The sequence below is a fragment of the Polyodon spathula genome, chromosome 7 (assembly GCF_017654505.1).
Source record: "Polyodon spathula isolate WHYD16114869_AA chromosome 7, ASM1765450v1, whole genome shotgun sequence".
NCBI lineage: Eukaryota > Metazoa > Chordata > Actinopteri > Acipenseriformes > Polyodontidae > Polyodon > Polyodon spathula.
In genome coordinates this window covers 16,015,857-16,034,828 of record NC_054540.1, presented here as the reverse complement: position 1 = coordinate 16,034,828, position 18,972 = coordinate 16,015,857, and the positions used below count along the sequence as shown (strand labels likewise).

The 18,972-nt window shown below is 35.7% G+C and overlaps 1 protein-coding gene across 2 annotated transcripts; it reads right to left on the bottom strand.

The window, feature by feature from the left end:
• Positions 1-142: 142 nt before the first annotated feature.
• Positions 143-18,757, bottom strand: LOC121318241 (flocculation protein FLO11-like). Of its 2 annotated transcripts, XM_041254699.1 has the most exons (9): positions 18,601-18,707; positions 16,949-17,021; positions 10,323-10,589; positions 9,365-10,017; positions 8,748-8,816; positions 4,680-4,815; positions 4,148-4,203; positions 3,725-3,859; positions 143-2,791 (listed from the first exon to the last, which is right to left on the bottom strand). In XM_041254699.1, the coding sequence occupies exons 2-9, from the start codon at positions 16,992-16,994 to the stop codon at positions 2,603-2,605; spliced, it is 1,551 nt and encodes a 516-aa protein (XP_041110633.1). In that variant the 5' UTR covers positions 16,995-17,021; positions 18,601-18,707; the 3' UTR covers positions 143-2,602. The 2 variants fall into 2 exon arrangements, with proteins under 2 accessions (XP_041110633.1, XP_041110634.1); XM_041254700.1 differs by lacking the exon at positions 16,949-17,021 and having other exon boundaries at positions 144-2,791; positions 18,601-18,757.
• Positions 18,758-18,972: the final 215 nt, after the last annotated feature.

The window sequence follows — 18,972 nt, the reverse complement described above, 5'->3', positions numbered from 1 at the left end:
GTCAACCAAAAAAAAAAAAAAAAAAGATTTTACACAAAACAGACCTAGGTCGAATATTAAATAAGACAAGAGTTTTTTTTTTTTTAATGTATTATTACTAATTTTTTATTTTTTTTTACAATTTGTTTTCATAAACATTTATTTGTGTAAAACATTCAATCCAGTTACTGGTACAAATTCCAGTGTGTCAGACTTCAGTTCTTAAAAACATTATCATTATGCACATTGATAGCTTGGTTAGATTTATAACAAGTTTGTTAATCCAAGTATATACTGAAGGTGCATGTAATTTGCCTGTTTATTTGCATATTCAATACCATTTTTTTCTTTTTGTTTTGCATTTAAGCATTGTGCTGTCTTAGAACACCAAACCATTCCTTTTAACTATTGTAAAGTAAAATTCACCTTGTGATACAGGGCACAAAGGTTAAACAGTGATACAATTGAATTCCTTGCAACATTTTAAGTAAGTTTACATTAAGTTAAGGGAATCAGACTATTGGTCTGATCACAAATGCATATACTGTCTTAAAATATGACATTACATTTAAAGTAACACGTATTAGACAGTCATGCTAATCGTCTGTTTAAAACGTCTTTTTGTACGGCATTCTGAATATCCAACAGGCTAACTTTAGTACTGTGTTTTCACAGAACCACAGCAATGCCTTGTACCTTATATGTTCATGGTCAAGGCAAAACAAACTGGCTATTAACTAAGTACTATACAAAGACAAACCACAATCTTGTGATTTCTACGTCACACACAACATAGTAATTAAGACCAAGCTTTCATTCATTCAAGAGCATATATATTGTATTTAGAACTTCAGAAATATCAAAGCATTTGTTTATAAACTTCAACATTGAGCTTATGATGTTATATATTTTTTGAGTAACAATACGTTAAGATTAAACAGTGTTGTTACATTTTTCAGCGCTACTACAGCATATGTTGCAATATTTTAAAAAAAAAATACATTATTTAGAAGAAAAATACAGAAAGAACCCATATCCTATAGTTAAGATTTTGATGCAATTCTCCTTTTTGCTTGCATGAATAATTTAGTTTAGAACTATATTGCGTCAGACTTTTTAAATACTAAGCGGTATAAAACTTCATTTTTTAAAAAAAATTTTATCCACTCAGTATACAAACAAATAAGTATAGTTATGTCTTGAAATAAGTTCTTCAATATAAAATGCATAGATTGTGTCCAAATTTGTGCCTCAAATTATTCTGTAAAAACATTCTTAGTTATTAAGCAGCAAAACAAAAACAAAAAAAATGTAATTGGGAATTAACTGAATAGGAAGTGATCTGAACACACACCCACACTCCATTTAGTGGGTAATGAAAACCTAATGTGAACTTCAGTCCCCTGGGTATTGTCCACCCAGAAATTTGGCAATAGTTGTTTGGCACTGTGTAACTTGCAGCACACTGCCACATTCTGCTGCTCTGGATTTATTTATTTTTTTATAGCCACAATGTAATTATTAGAACAAAAATACATTGATTGTTTAAAAAAATCTGAATCCTGTACACATTTCAAACATGCAGAATTATTTAATTGCTTTTCCTTCCTGTGAAACCTTATAGGAGGGTAGCAGAAAAGGTGTAGATGCTATGTGTGTTTTCACAGGCCGGCTCACAAATACTGTATGATTGTAAATGTGGTAACTTTCAAGTGACTATTACCTTATATAGACCGCATATAATTGTTTCACGGAGTAAGGACTGTATTAAACTTTTTCACATACATAACGCAATCATTTAGTATTGTAAAATAAAGTTTAGAAACACATAGGTTTACTTGTGTGTAGGATAGACAGGGTGGTAAGCCTGCACGCAAGCCAGTTAGATTGAACATTCTCAAAATAGAACTTGGAAACATTCTGAATGATTGCAAACTTCATAAAAAGTTAAGGGTAGGGGTTAAAAACGCACATGTATGTCTACATGCCCTAAAAGCGCCAATATGAAGAGATGGCAGTAACAACAAACAATATTTGAAAAACTGCTGGATCAAATGAAAAAGACTCCACTACATAATTTTGTAACCGCTTAGTAATTACTGGGTGATTACATGCAGTACAGGGGTCGACAACTTGTCCGTACAGTGACATGCATGTCCATGGCAGCGAATACATTTAACACACACTCACGGAATTGTACAGCCCTTACTCTGTCTGGGGCAAAATTAATTTTATTTTTTATTTATTTTTTTAAATGTTCGTCACTCACTTGGCGTGGTGCCAACCCCTGATGCAGTATTTAGATCATTTTGTCACAGATTAAATTTGAACATATTCATCACTTTGTTCAGTACATTTCACAAAAGTCTGCTACTAAAATTTTCATTTCAAGGTCACTCTACAACTACAAACATTTTTCAAACAAAAGCACAATGTTCTCAATATAATACATTTTAAGGAGTGGAGCGGAGAGTGGGTATAATTTCTGCAGTAGATTTCTACAGCAGATTTCTCTAACTCTCACATAATAGAAGTAAGCCTTCTATGAAAAGATATCATTCATATGCCATTCTGTCCATTTTTTTTTGAACGCCACAGAGATGTACAGTGTTGAACGTTTGGTTTATAAGTGGGTGTCCTCTTCCCCGTCTAGTTCCTCCTTGGTGAGGTTGTCAATTGGAACAATATAGCCATCATCACTGTTCAGGTTGGCCGCCTTCTCCTGCATCTCGGGCTGGACCTCCATTACCTCCAGTGTAGGGTTGTCATGGTAACCATTTTCAACAGTCTGTAGCTCTTCTGTGAGTTGATGCTGAAAAAATTAGAGGAATATAAAGTTGTTTTACGACTTGTCTTTTATGTTGGACAAACACAACTACTACTCAAACATCGCACTTTGGAGCAATACCTACATATTTGGTATATTCCTGCCCTTTGCTGTGTGGATTTTTTAATCAACAAACTAGATTTTGTAAAACTTTACTTATCCACCCCCTAAACTGAGGACAGAGCCTCAGTGGAAGCCTTGATATATTCAGTTTTGAGACTAGTGATAAGTCTTCATTAAAATTGGTCCTATCAGTCAGCTTGTCCTAAACAAGGATAATTCAGATCAGAATGCTTGCATATTTTACAGCAAGCTCCATTACTGTATTACTTACTACTAATAAAACATGTATTATTATAACACCACAGCAGATAAATAAAATTGATCACATGTAATATAACACTATATATAGATATATATATATATATATATATATATATATATATATAAAATGTATGACAATTTCCATTGTGCTACTCAACTCTGACAAAGACAGGTTTACCATATTTTATGATTCAATTACCAGTATTAAGAACTATTTCTAAAACAGATTTAACATATTTTATTTTATTTTTCTGTATTATTGCTGTATTTACTGAACTACTGCCAGTACATTTAAGCAAATGATTTTGGAAACTGGAATTTTGGAACCTTTTTGTTTGTATTGTGCACAGAGTCTTGCATTGGGAATGTCTGTCATGGGACTCTGAAATATGATATTGTAGTGAAGAGAAGGTAATGCCCAGTAGCATTACAAATGATTCCAAACCCTCTCCTAAACAGTCATTAAAGATAAAAAGGCAAAGATCTATATGATTTGTACAGAAGACCGTTCTTTTTAAACGTTTGCCCTGCCGTGCAACAATCTTGGTTATGCCTCCCTTGATCCACGTGCTGTATCTCTACGAGTATACTTGCCCGTTTCTTCCTATAGGATCTTCTTTGACGTGTAGCATACGCACTGAAGCCAATGATTATGCACAGAAGAACCCCACTCGAAAGGAGAATCGCAATCAGTGTAGAATAGTCACCAGAGCGGTTTTCATCTTTGGACTGTGGAAAAATCAACTGAAAATTACAATCTTCATAAATGTCTTTAGAACATGGGAATTACAAATCACACTCACTATTATTATACTGGATTTAATCTCTCCAGCAACACCAATAAGATGTTCAAAACAGAAGACATGGGAGACTTTATTTTTTCTAAATGTACCATGAGAACTTTCATTTTAGGTCCATGTTTTCAAAGTTCCTATTTCAAAGTCTACAATGCATTCAAAGCCTTTTTTAATAGAAAACTCAACATGCAGCACATGCACTGTACTTAAAGGTTCTTACCTCATTTAGAAAATCGTTTATATCACCAAATTTCTGTTTCAAGTTATCTTGATTCACTGCAACAAACATGAACACAATACGCTTCTGATAAGTTTAGCGTATGTACACTGGCATTAACTTTTTAATTTATAACAAAGTTAAATGATAGGTATTAGGAAACTACTACAAATGTAGCACTAAGAATTAGAACCAATAACATTTGCACATCTTAATTAGAGGGATAAATAATGACAAAATGAATGACTTTTCCATCAGAGTTCTAGTTTCCTCAAGCTGCTCTGCAGCTTTGAATTAGTCTCTTGCTCTTCAATGAATATCGAAGTAGGACGAATAGAAGGAAATTCACAGATATGGCTCGCCCAACACATCCTCAAAAACAAATATATGAATGGCCCAGACACCATACTAACTGTAGCTTCTTTTAAGAGTTTAGAGGTCTGTTATCTCCTGACATCTCATAGATAATGTAAGTAGAGTCTGTCGTAGCATAGGCTAACTGCAGGGAACAAGGTTGAAAAAACAAAAAGCGTACTGTTAACAGTAAGTCCCAAGAGTTCAATGGCTCCATCCTTTGTATTCGTCATTGTTAGGCTACAACTGGAGCCGATGTTCAGCCAGGAACACAACTTTTCTGCCAATTTCAATCCTTTGGATGCTTTAAAATCTTCCTAGATAAACAAAAAGTGTTTTAGTTTTAACTAGCAATACAAGATTATTTATGTAATTGAGCTTGGCAGCTCAGATATTCTACCTACTAAACATTATTTTGCAGAATTGTTAAATACATACAAGGTTTTGACAAAAAAGTAAAACATCAGTTATAAGGTGTAGGGCCACCATGAGCACTGGTGTTATATGAAGAGTCTTTTTTTTTTTTTTTTAATTGTTCTGATTTGGGAAATGTTTGAAGTGCAAATGAAAGGACTGTAAAAACATAAATGCAAATTTGTTTCAGAAATCATGTGGTTAATTTGTCGATTTACAGGAAATCACCTCTTCAAATAAAAGATTGTGAAATATCAAGGATGTGATCAATCGCATACCAAAGCACGTGAAACCGACTTGCAAGAGTGAAGTGAACCATGTTTATTATTAGAATCAATGTCAGGGTGGGATATTATTTGCATAACAAAGCAATGTGAGGGACAGACAAAGGGTGTGCTACAAATTGTAGATTCGTTTTCTATTTCCCCCCCCCCAACCACTGTACTCTTTATAGGCTGTACTTATAAACCGATAATTTCTTATCTAAAAGCTCCAGCTTTCAGTATTCGGAATAAAAATGTCTCTCTGGGACTTCACTTTAGGAAAAAAAAATAAAATAAATAAAAAACGTCCAGGAAAATTTTCCATAAATCATTTTTTCCACCAAAAGACTGTAGGACAAAAAGGATCAATTTTTAAAGATGATGCAGTGTTTCCTGTTTCCAAGTCAATTGTTTCAAATAATAAAAAAAAAGTGTTTGGACCGTGTGTAGAACAGTGTTGTACTGTAATGTCAAGTAACGGGACTTAGTTTTCAAATAAACGTTCTCAGTTCCTACTGCATTCACATCATTGACACTGTTCATTTTCCTGTTAATAAGGCTCAGAAATTAAAAGACCAAGCTCAGTTTGCTTGCCCAAATTGGTGTCAATGAGTTTTGAAAAACACATTCTCAAGTGTTTGGATCACATGCCTGTGACTGAACAACAGTCAAAAATTTTAATAAAATATTCTTAAAACTTCCGAAACTATCCACTTGTAAGTGAGCCTTTAGAATGTTGGGGGAATATGTTGAACTAAATGTGGGTGAAAAATAATATTGACAAAATTACAGTTCCTTGCAATTTTGTAATTATTGTGCTCTGGTGAGTGGAATCATGCTCCGTGATTTATAATCCAATTAAAACACAAGGCATTCACAATCAACAAAATCTTAACAATTGAAGTTAGGACCTGGCACAAGAAATAATATTGTAATACAAAAATGTAAATGACAAACCAATGTTGTGCACATACAACCAGCAAAGACTTACTTGGTTCTGAATTATAGTTCAGTGTTTAAAGTTTGTTGACTAAAAGTTAAACATAGTTCCATAAACCATGTATTATCTGACAAGGCCAATGTGATTAATTCTGTATTTAATAATATACCGGAATACTGATGCACAAACCTTTTCAGCTCCTTTATTGTCTGTCACTAGGACCATTTTTTCAAGTGCTAGTGTTTAAGAAAGGTCAATGTCAGTTTGTGATTCTTTATAAAACCTCACTATAATTTGTAGAAAATGGAAATGTTCTTTTTCAGAGTGCCTTACAGTTTTCATAGATCTTCTCTTTCAAACGTTTTATTTAGTTTAAGATATATTCCCTCAGATGATAAAGCAGCCTGTTAAATGTGTGTAATAGGAGATCTGGAAATCTGTTGCTATAGTTTCTCATCGTGCATGAAAAAAATAACCTACAGCACTGTAAATCCTCTAATTCCAGTTATCTAGAAATAACTATAACTATACATTTTCAAGGGGTCTAGCACCAGTGTTCCAGGCTTGTCTTACTTTTTCAACATTCTTCAACATCAAGGTTCTGTCATTGTCCCATTTGGATATCTCAACTCCATCTCACTGAGATCTTTCATGTACATGAAAGCTAGCAGAGGATTCACCAAGAAAACCTCCTGATGGCACTACTGTATCTCTTTCAGGGATTCAGGGATATATATATATATATATATATATATATATATATATTATATTTATATATCTGTGTGTGGTTGTGTGTGTGTCTCTCATGACACGTATTCAAAATCCGTCCAGCTTTGTTCGAAATTTCATTCGACAAAGTTCCATTTTAAGAATGCTTTCAAAAATAGACATGTTAATAGTTTATATTTATCAATTAACAAAATGCAAAGTGAGTGAACAGAAGAAAAATCTACATCAAATCAATATTTGGTGTGACCACCCTTTGCCTTCAAAACAGCATCAATTCTTCTAGGTACACTTGCACACAGTTTTTGAAGGAACTCGGCAGGTAGGTTGGCCCAAACATCTTGGAGAACTAACCACAGTTCTTCTGTGGATTTAGGCAGCCTCAGTTGCTTCTCTCTCTTCATGTAATCCCAGACAGACTCGATGATGTTGAGATCAGGGCTCTGTGGGGGCCATACCACCACTTCCAGGATTCCTTGTTCTTCTTTACGCTGAAGATAGTTCTTAATGACTTTCGCTGTATGTTTGGGGTCGTTGTCATGCTGCAGAATAAATTTGGGGCCAATCAGATGCCTCCCTGATGGTATTGCATGATGGATAAGTATCTGCCTGTACTTCTCAGCATTGAGGAGACCATTAATTCTGACCAAATCCCCAACTCCATTTGCAGAAATGCAGCCCCAAGCTTGCAAGGAACCTCCAACATGCTTCACTGTTGCCTGCGGACACTCATTCGTGTACCGCTCTCCAGCCCTTCGGCGAACAAACTGCCTTCTGCTACAGCCACATATTTCAAATTTTGACTCATCAGTCCAGAGCACCTGCTGCCATTTTTCTGCACCCCAGTTCCTGTGTTTTCGTGCATAGTTGAGTCGCTTGGCCTTGTTTCCACGTTGGAGGTATGGCTTTTTGGCCGCAAGTCTTCCATGAAGGCCACTTCTGACCAGACTTCTCCGGACAGTAGATGGGTGTACCAGGGTCCCACTGTTTTCTGCCAATTCTGAGCTGATGGCATTGCTGGACATCTTCAGATTGCAAAGGGAAGCATGATGTGTCTTTCATCTGCTGCAGTAAGTTTCCTTGGCCGACCACTGCGTCTACAGTCCTCAAAGTTGCCCGTTTCTTTGTGCTTCTTCAAAAGAGCTCGGACAGCACATCTGGAACCCCTGTCTGCCTTGAAATTTCTGCCTGGGAGAGACCTTGCTGATGCAGTATAACTACATTGTGTCTTGTTGTTGTGCTCAATCTTGCCATGGGACTTTTGACAATAAACTGTCTTCAGCAACCTCACCTTGTTAGCCGAGTTTGGTTGTTCCTCACCCATTTTTATTCCTCCTACACAGCTGTTTCTGTTTCAGTTAATGATTGTGTTTCAACCTACATATTGAATTGATGATCATTAGCACCTGTTTGGTATAATTGTTTAATCATACAACTGACTATATGTCTACAAAATCACTGACTTTGTGCAAGTGTACCTCAAAGAATTGATGCTGTTTTGAAGGCAAAGGGCGGTCACACCAAATATGGATTTGATTTAGAATTTTCTTCTGTTCACTCACTTTGCATTTAGTTAATTGATAAATATAATCTATTAACATGTCTATTTTTCAAAGCATTCTTACTTTGCAGCATTTTTTTTTACACAAGCCTAAAACTTTTGCACAGTACTGTGTGTGTGTGTGTGTGTGTGTGTGTGTGTGTGTGTGTGTGTGTGTGTATATATATATATATATATATATATATATATATATATATACACACACACACACACACACATAGAGTTACTGTTCAATCAAATACAATATTTTAATGAATCATTTATAATGGTTGTGGGACACAAAACGGATTTCCCACGCATAGCACCTCAATTTATACTTATCATGCACATTACATTTCTACTTACACATGTTCTGTTGTCATTTAAAATCCATGTAGACTCAGTACTTTCACCTTTTTGGATAACACATTCTACCTGAATGGGGAGATAATCACCAAATTACACATAACCAATAAAGACAAATTGCTCTCACGCTCTTCAGTCTAGATTCAACTCTGCAACCACATAGCACATTATACTTAGTCCTGCTTTTCAGTTGCAGCATTAGCAGTTTTCCATTTTGTTTAAACTAGCAGTGCCATCCAATGAAGCCATCCAAAAATCTCAAAGAGGGTTCTAAAAACAAGATAAACAATCTAGAATCCAATGTTCCACAATAAAAATATAAATACACAAAACCCTACATTTCCCATATCCATTCCTCATTTGTGACTGCTGAGGTCTCATAACATTTATCAGCAAAGATCATGTCTAATAAAGAAAAAAAAAAACATTAAAAGGAATGGCTACATTGCCTTAATGTTCTGTTTTAGGTTTGGATGGTCTGGATGACTTGGATCACCTGACACAATAGTAGATCAAGAAGTTGTGGTGTGGACTGCTGATGTTCCTATGATTTGCACAGAAGTCTGGCTTTGGGTATTGGTGTCAGTTGTTTTAGGACTTTGTGATGTTGTTGGTACCTGTGTCAGTGGTGCTGCTGAAGAGGTGGTAACAGCTGAGGCAGAGCTTTTTGATGTATTTCCAGGAGCTGATGAACTTGGTAAGTTTAATGTTCTAGCTGTAATAGATGTGCTTGTTGAATTAGGTAGGTGAGATGAAGTAGGGCTAGTTGAAGCAGATGGGCTAGCTGAAGCAAGAAGGCTAGTTGAATTAGATGGGCTAGATATAGATGAGCTAGCTGTAACAGATGGGCTAGTTGAAGCAGATAGGTTAGCTGAAGCAGGTGGGCTAGTTGAAGCAGATGGGCTAGCTAGAGCAAGTGGGCTAGTTGAAGCAGATGGGTTAGTTGAATTAGATGGGCTAGATATATATGGGCTAGTTACAACAGGTGTACTAGTTGAAGCAGATAGGTTAGCTGAAGCAGGTGGGCTAGTTGAAGCAAGTGGGCTAGTTGAAGCAGATACGTTAGTTGGAGCAGGTGAGCTAGTTGGATTAGATGGGTTAGCTGGAGTAGGTGAGCTAGTTGGATTAGATTGGCTAGCTGGAGCAGGTGAGCTAGTTGGATTAGATGGGCTAGTTGAAGTAGATGGGTTAGCTGGAGTAGGTGAGCTAGTTGGATTAGATTGGCTAGCTGGAGCAGGTGAGCTAGATTGTTCTTTAGGGGCTTCACTTGCTGTGAAAAAAAGAAGAAAAAAGTGTGTTTTGATATTAGCGTCATCTGATTATACAGAGTTTTCATTCGTTGTAAGTAAAATAGACCCCAGTGAGTCTTCAATTTGTATAATCTTTTCAGTCTCTCCTTGTGATGCTGCCACTAGTCTTTGCTTTTTATGATTAACTCTGCAACACAATCCAGCAATCAATGGGGTTTGTGTCTGACCATTAAAATACTGTTGACAGTCCATTTTTAAATACAGAAAATATACACAGGGTCCATTTTACTTTGTGGTTCTAACAGAGAGATTCCACTGTACTTACACGTTCCATTAATTGGAATTGTAGCGGCATTATCAGGAGTGGCAGTAGAAGCTGGTTGAGTTGTGGCATCACTGATGACCATTGATGCACTGGAATCCGAAGATAACATTGACGTAGTTGCTTTAGTTGAAGTTGATTGACTTGTAATAGGTGCAGGTAGGATTGTCGTTGAAGCCTCATTTCTAGTTACAACATCACTGGTTGGTTGATTCTTGGCAGTTGTCATCTCAGTAGTCATGTCTGTACTGTCAGACATAATCCAAAGACCTAAAATTAAAAAGAATGTGCTCTAAAAGCCTGCCTAAAGTCTGGATTGGCCAGTGTCAAAGCTAATTCAGGTCTAAACTATACCTAGTGTGAAAGGGGGGAGGTTAGGGCAAGCAGCAGTCCTGGTGGAATTAACCTTTTCTTTACTCATATTATCCCATCATGACCTCCAAATCAACAAACACCTATTCTAACTGCACTATGGATCATTGCTTCTGCACTACGGTAGGTAAAAAGCTTGTGGCTGTACATTTCCCACAATACTGACACATTTGAAGTTCTATCATGCAAGAAACCGCTGCTTAGTTGTTTTTGTCACAAAAGGCTTCTTAGTTTTTCTATATGTAAATTAAGCACTCTCCTACTTTGGCACTTTGTAAGCTTATAAAAGATATTCACTTTATAATATATAACAATATTATATTATATATTTCGCTATATAACAAAATGTAGAACAGGACTTTTTTTTCAAAACTTGACAAAATAATTTGATTTAGTTAGTCACCACCTAACCCAGGTAGATACAGTGTAAGCTAAAATACAAAGATGTGTTTAGTACGCATGTTGTTATCTGTATAGCTAAAACTGTTAAAGTAGCTTAAATTACTTTTTTCACTTTACTATGCTTTCACTACAGTAGCCTTTTAACGAATGTTTGTATGTAAATATTTCAAGCTGTGACACTGCTAATTTACACACTGTGATGATTCCGCTCACCTACCCTCCTTTATAGCAGTGGGAGGTGAAGCAATTTAATTGAGGCTTAATTTACAATCTAAAGAAAAACAAAACAAATTTTACAGATTTCTTTATAATATTTATGCGTGTTCCCTACACATCTTTGTCAGAGAAAGAAGTTAATTAACCAGCATGCCACACCATCACTATGAACAATGCAGCACGTTAGATAACAAACTTGTTCAGGAATATTTTTTAGACCCGCAAATTGATAAAATGGTTTTCATTTATTTACCAGTTAATGCTGCTCGTCTGTCTTTATATTTACAGCACTAACCTAAACAGTTGGAATCTTTTAAAAATTACTTTCTCCTTTCTGAATAGTGCCTTAGCATTTAGAAATGTTTGAAATCAACATATTTTAATGGAAATGTAATGTAAGTAATTTAGGTATTGTTTACGTAGGTTGTAGGAAGTTCAGGGTAGGAGCTTTTGGAACTGCATCTTAATTGTCTTTTGTCAGAGAAGCAGCCACATGAATTGGGAAGATTTAATCTATTTATAGAGTACAGGAAGCTGGGAATAAACCTAGGAAATTATGTCAAACACGCCCATTCTGACTGGATTGAAAAACTAAACATTAACAATATTGGCAAATGCTAGCAACTGCTCTCCTGGGGTTTTAGAACAATATCTTGAGCAATTTATACAATCAGAAAGGGATGGCTGAACGAGCTTATAATAAAGAAAATTCTCTGGTGCCTACAAATATTTAAAAATATACTTTGAAGGTTCTTGAGGACTTTTCTATGGTAATGAAGATCTGTCCTCTTACTCCAAAACAGAGTATTGCTGTGGTATCTTCACTTACTGAATCTTTTAAGCATTAAGCTTAACAACAGTAACAAAAAGTGAATCCAAAATCTGGATATCTGAATACAGAAACATTTGTTGGGCAGCTGTGTGTTTTGAAGGCTGTTCGTAGCAGAGAAATGGTTGCCATCCCCTGGCCAGTATAAAAATCTAATTATGGGTAATATGTCTGCTGTACTGTAATGAATCATAAGAGTGTGCAAACAAGGATTTCTTAATAGCCATTTACACAAAGAAGCTGACCTAGATCCTGGGGCTCAGTCAGGCTGTGTGTGTAAGAGATCGGTACAATTAAAAACGCACTGTCCACTCAGCAAACAAACAGGGCCCGCTGTCAGGAACACATTGTTTCAGTCAGAGAGCTGGGCTCTGATAAGCCCTGGCTCTTTGAAAAGAAAATGAAAGATAATCCTCTATGTTCTGTATACTCCGGATTGTTCCACCCTTATCACCACTGTTCACATGGCCAGGGAGGCAGTTATACCATGAATTCTTGTGGCATGCTGTACAACGTGACATCAGGGTCTTTTGTTAGTTCCTGGTTTTACAGGTGCCATCTGCCAGTTTGGGCAAGGGGTAAGGGAAGAAGGTTGTATAGCTTAGAAACACTGTTTGTATTTTTGTTTCCACAGTTCTAAAATCAAACTACATCAGTAGAAACAAATGTTCTTAGGCTTTATCTTGCTTCACCATGGTAAATGAAGTCTATCAAGAAGTCTATGCAGCTGCTCTGTCGTATTCACTCTGAGAATGAACAGAACGCTGCTTCAATATCTCAGTAGGTCTAAATGACAACTGTATTCCCTCTGTTTCAATACATTCACCCACCCGATGGCTGACAGATAATAGTTGTATCTTCTTGATAACCCTTGTTAACCCTTGCATCACTACATGTTCCGTTTTATTATATATTAATGGCAACAGTGATTTGGCAGATAATACAACCAAGACTAAAATGTTTTTTTTGTCTCCCGTATTGTGTCATAAACACCTGTGAAGAAAGTATGGTCGAAGCTGTTTGTTTCCTGTTCTGTACTTGCACCCAACAAAGTGCTTAGCAATAGAGGTTAACACATCTCTTTAAAAGAAGCTGCTGAGCTAATTTGCATCACTTAACACAGCCTCTTTACAGTAAGTCTTGAAAGAAAACCATAAAAAATCACTTTTGCTGTCTAAACATAACCAATTAGTAGAAAGGTTTGGTTTTGGATGGTTCAGAGTTTGATAATTTGGCATTAACTATGACAATTAAATTCATAACAATTTGTGTATTCCTTAGAAATCCAGTGTTGTCACACTGGATGATAATTCAGTACAATCCTAAAATAGTTGCCAAAGGAAAGGTAATATGTGCATAGCAATCAATAATAAATGTATACTGATAACACTGTATAAATACAATCAATGTTTTTATATTACATAGCTAACATTCTTGCAGTGATCTTGTTCTGATTATAAAGTCAAATTATGGAACATAACAATGAACTGGTTCTGGCATCAAGATTTATTCTAGAAATAGATTTAAGGATTTGAAGAATCATAGTGATGGTGTTACACACAGATGCAAACTCCAGCAATGTACATGTGCAAGATTAATTACATGCACTTACACAGTGTGCTTAGTTTTTTGGAGGTTTATGCATTGATCCCCGACACTAAATATGCAAGCTAGGTACTACAAGCGTGCAGTGGATTTGTTAAAGGTCTAATGATGTCATTTCCTCAAGCAGAGCAAAACATAAGATGAGGGAGTGTGGTAGGGCAAATTGCTAATTCATGATTGAAGGTCACCAATGCTCATAATTATAAGACGTGGAAGCATGTTGTTTTTTTTTAATGGATATTCAAACTTCTTTGTCAACCTAGACTGAGTTCTTGTCGTATTCATGCTTTTGAGGAATCATTTTTAATACTGTCAGTTATTTGGTAGTCCTAACTGAGGCCTTGCTACAGGTACAAACGGTTAACACAATTGGTGTTATGGGCTTACTTGAAATGGTGATACAGGCCCAAATAGCCCTTTTAAAAACCCTGTATCAGGCACTTTTCTTTGTAGGATGAATCAGTAACATAACTTCTAGCTGTGTGTGTGTGTGTATGTGTGGGTGGGTGGGTGGGTGGGTGGGGGTGTGTGTGGTTTTGAGTTCTTCTCCATTGAAGTACAGTATTTATGTTGCTTGATGTGTCTTTGGATTGTTTCTGCATGTCACCATTGAAATGTAAAACCCTTTTAGAACATCTATTCACTGTTTTTTTTTCTTTGACTAGCTTCCTCAGTTTACTATTCATCTCTGTAAGGGAGCTTTTGGGCTATTTTCCTGGCAGCTCATTAGTGTATACAGTGCCTAAGAGAGAGGGATTTTAAAGTACATATTTGCATCATATCACAGTCAATGTGAGAGCATACTACTTGAGTTTACTCTAACATTGCTATGCAGGTAAATTGGTTTGGGTCTGACTTTTACAAGGCCATTGGCGCAGTATGACATATGAATCTGTAACATTAAACTCAATTTACATTGAACTGGTGGCAGTTTACAATAAGTCTAATCTTCAGGCAGAGCCAAATGCTTTAAAAGGGCACCAAATAAAATAATATATCTTTTAATAAAATAATACTGAGTACACCATACAAGCTGCTGAGTCATGGCAAAATGTCTTCCTGCAGTAAGCTAGTTTTCAATCTATGTGTACGACTACTGAAGATACTACAATTATAATAATTACAATTAAAGCAACTTGCAATTGAATATGCAGAAGAGATGTTCTCAACATAAGCCTTAAGGAAACCCCCAATTGGCAATCATTAAATAAGGACAATTAAATGCAGACAATCGTTAATATAGCATCACTACTACATACCGACACAACAAATGTGTACTTAGACCATTACCAGATCAATACAAAATTAAAGTACCAATTTCAAAATGTTTTGTAATACTCAGTGTAGTTCACAATATTCATCAGATATCCTAGATCCAATTAATTTGCCAAACTTTCTATTTATATACAGTCACTACAGTAGACCTACCAGCAATTTATGGGGATTTTTATAACAATGTTCATAACCATATCTATCTACTAACAAGACACAGAATTCAAAGCAGGTCCCGAATCTCTTCATATAATTACCTATTTTGTTTGTGTATTTTAAATTAATTTATCAGTGTTATTATACTTAGTTCAAATGTGTTGCATACTCTTTATTATATCTTGTTTGTCCTATAATCTTATTGAAAAATGTATATCATGATTATATCCTAATTCCATTTGAAATAATTGCACAGTATATGAAGAAACATCTACATTTATTAAAGACACACACATATATATATATATATATATATATATATATATATATATATATATATATATATATATATATATATATATATATATAAAAGCACAGGAATTAAGACTATTTGTGGACGTATTAACTGGAGACCCTGTTTCATTTTGCTGTTGGAAACAAAGGTTTAATTCCAATTCCTCTCCAGCATTAAAGCCTGGTTTAGCTCAGGCACTGCCCCATGGTGAGGTCCCGTTTGTTCACAGCAGGCGCTACCTCAATCCTGTTTTGTGTGCAGCGTGGTCCATACAATTAAAGAAGGACACTGTCAAACGGGAGTGTATTCAATGGACTCATTTCCTGGGTATGTTGTAAAAATAACCTTTCTGCAAAGGGCGAGAACAAAAGACAGCAACCCCCCCCCCCCCTTTCCTTTAATATAAAAGCTATTCCCTTGCGTATGGTAACTCCTTTTCCTTAGTACAACATAATACTGCAATACTAGATCAATTGAAATTATTTTGATGATTCACTTGAAAGTGTTTTAATTCATTATATTAGAACTGGCAGCAACAGAATAAAACGTTATTTTTGTTATTTTTATGAACAGTGCAGTCCATTGAAGTGTCATTTATTTGGCATATTTTGTTGATCTTTTAAAATGCTAGCAGAAAATACAAACGCCACAATCAATACATTATTTTACAGTGCAGCTTGTGCCAAGCTGGGTTCTCTTTGTAAGTCTGGCCCCATGACAAATCTTTTTAGTCAGGTTTCACAAGGAGACTACTGAACCTCCCTGTTGGGAATCACAGTTATGCTACCCCACTGAAGAGCTCACAGGGGAGGTTCATTCAAATGTCCCACCAAAGAAGGGTCTTTCTATACACAGCTGATATCCCACAGTTCAAGAGAAAGCTAATGTTGTGGATTCTTAGGGGTGGAGGGTAAAGCTTCATATTAAAAGAGAATGGGGGCTTGAATGTTGCCTAATGTATTGGAAAGCTGTAACAACAGACAGGACCCAAACAGTTATTTACAGTCAGCCTTCTCTGGGGTCAGAAGCTGCAACTGGTGGCTGATTCACGAAGCGTCAAAAGTCAACACCGCCAAGAAAAACAGATCAATTCTGATATGTAGACAAGCTCTTGGGTGTAGCTGCACAGAGTTTCTCAGAGATTACAACTGCCCCTGATCCAAGTAAAGTAAACTGAGTCTGTGAATAGGAGCACTTACTGTACAGAGCACTAGTCCAGTACTTCAGAAGAAACACTGGACCCACAAAATGAAGCACTGATACCTTTTATACCAAACCAAGAAAAACAATACTCAAAAGAATTCCTGTTTACTCACAACATTTGTTATTTTGTTCAGTAAAAGGTTATTGGATTACTGCTATTTCCAATATTATTAGCATCTGTAATGCAAAAAAAAACAGACAATGCTGGATAACCAAGCCCAAGCTGCACAAACATACTGAGCCACAGTGGGAAATAATGACGTCTGTATAGAAACTTACAGTACATGAGCTTTGGTTGTCTATATCTTAGTAGCCAGATTTCCATGCCGTAAAATCAGCATGACAATTCGCCCTGAAACAAGACCAAGAATTGTAAGATTTTTCCAGAAGACACATAAATTTTAATAGAGGAGAATAACCAAGAAAAAAAATGTAAACTGTTTTTGTAAAGATGTTTGCTGCCCTACAATTTCTGTCTATATTAATGATGTTTCTTCAAAACAGAGGAAAGATGGAAAAATAATGGGATTAAATTAAATATAAAAGTTTAAAAGCACTCAGATAATGCTCAATGTGTAAAACTAAAAGGTACTTTTTGTCTAGTCAACAGTTTACCAGTATACCAAAATGCAATCTTAAAAGTCTATTGGAGACTAGGAGTTCATGACAAAAGTTTGCAGAAGATTAATGAAAATTCAAGCTGTTATCATGTTCACCATGTAAAGTGTGCAAGACAGACAGTACTCCATCAGTGCATGTCACTGCACGTTTTCTATGTCTCTGTTTTCACATGTATTTTATAGTGTTATGGATCAGTCATGCTACACTGTTTCTTCAAAATAGTTACTTGTGATATTTCAGTACCTGCAACAGCTTTAATTTGTCCAGGCCTAAGTTGACTAAAAAGTGTAATGTAGTTGTTACCAGTGCATCTTCAATGAACAGAATCTCTGCATTAAGCAATTCTTGCATTTATTTGAAACAGGTGTGACATGTATTATTAAGCCAAAGAAACACTCCCTATTCAACAGCTCTAATTAGAGTGCTCTCCAGAAACCTGGAATCAGCAGTTTAGGAATATGGAGACTTTACCCAAATTGATTAGATTAAGACTGTGCTAGTGCACTGTCTAAAAAGATGTGCTGACCCTCCCTGATCTTAACGTGTAATAAGAATGGCTAAACAAAAGCAGCTGTTCACAAGTAGACATAAAACAAGTGTGTACCAGGCAGATACACAATCTGTTTTGGAGATCACTGGATGAGAAGTGTACTGTATAAGGATGGCCAAACACATTAAAATATGTATCACTTCCTCATGATTCACGGTGAGGACTGAATGTAGAATGTGTCACTTCAAATAATTTCCTTTCTTTTTTCAGTGTCCGCACTGGATATTATGCTTTATGCAGAGAACAATGCTGCCCAATAGACAAATGATGAATTCCCGAACTACAATCTGCTATGAATGTTCGCCAGTTTAAATAACAAGAACATATTAAAAGACTTAATTGTTCTCATAAAAGAAACAAACAAACAAAGCACACACACACACACACAATTGCCAAAACAGATCTACACATTTTCACCGTTATTGCTGGAATGATAATAAAAACATATTTACCATATTGACTAGTTGTTGTTTCAAGCCAATTTTCATTGTATTGTGGCTTTGCAGAGCTATATACAATGCAAATAACTTATTTTATGATTTAATTAGTAATCCTGTCAAAAAAGTTATTAACTATAGAACTGAATATTGCATGGTAGTTTTTTTTTATGTTAAAAGGCTGTTGTCATCTCCAGCACACCTATCTCCGTTACCTTCTCAACAAACTTTTTCTCCGATGTGTTTACTATACATGTTTTCTATCTAGAGGAACTTGAAAAGTACAATTAATAATGTAAAATCATGAAAGTTTTAAAACTCACCCATGAAACCAATCACACAAACCATGACACGCATTTTCTTTCCTTTCTCCTTCACACAGACTATTTCACTTATTACTGTGGATACAAGTAGAGGTTTCGGATTTTTTTTTTTTTTTTTTTAACGGGTCCTTGTGTTTTTTTTGTTTTTTTTTTTTTTTTTTTTTTTTTTTTTTTTTTTTAAAAAGTAAATAACGTAGTTATTATTCGCTGTAGCTTATAAAGATGAGAATGATTTTGTTCTTGATTTCATCAAATGTGTTTTTTTGCAGGTCAGATGCCGAGTCTCGCTCTTGTGGATGTTGCAGATGTTAGTGTGGTCAATGAGTGGCTGGCAATGAAGTGCACTTCTCATGCTGAAGTGTAGCGATGTGA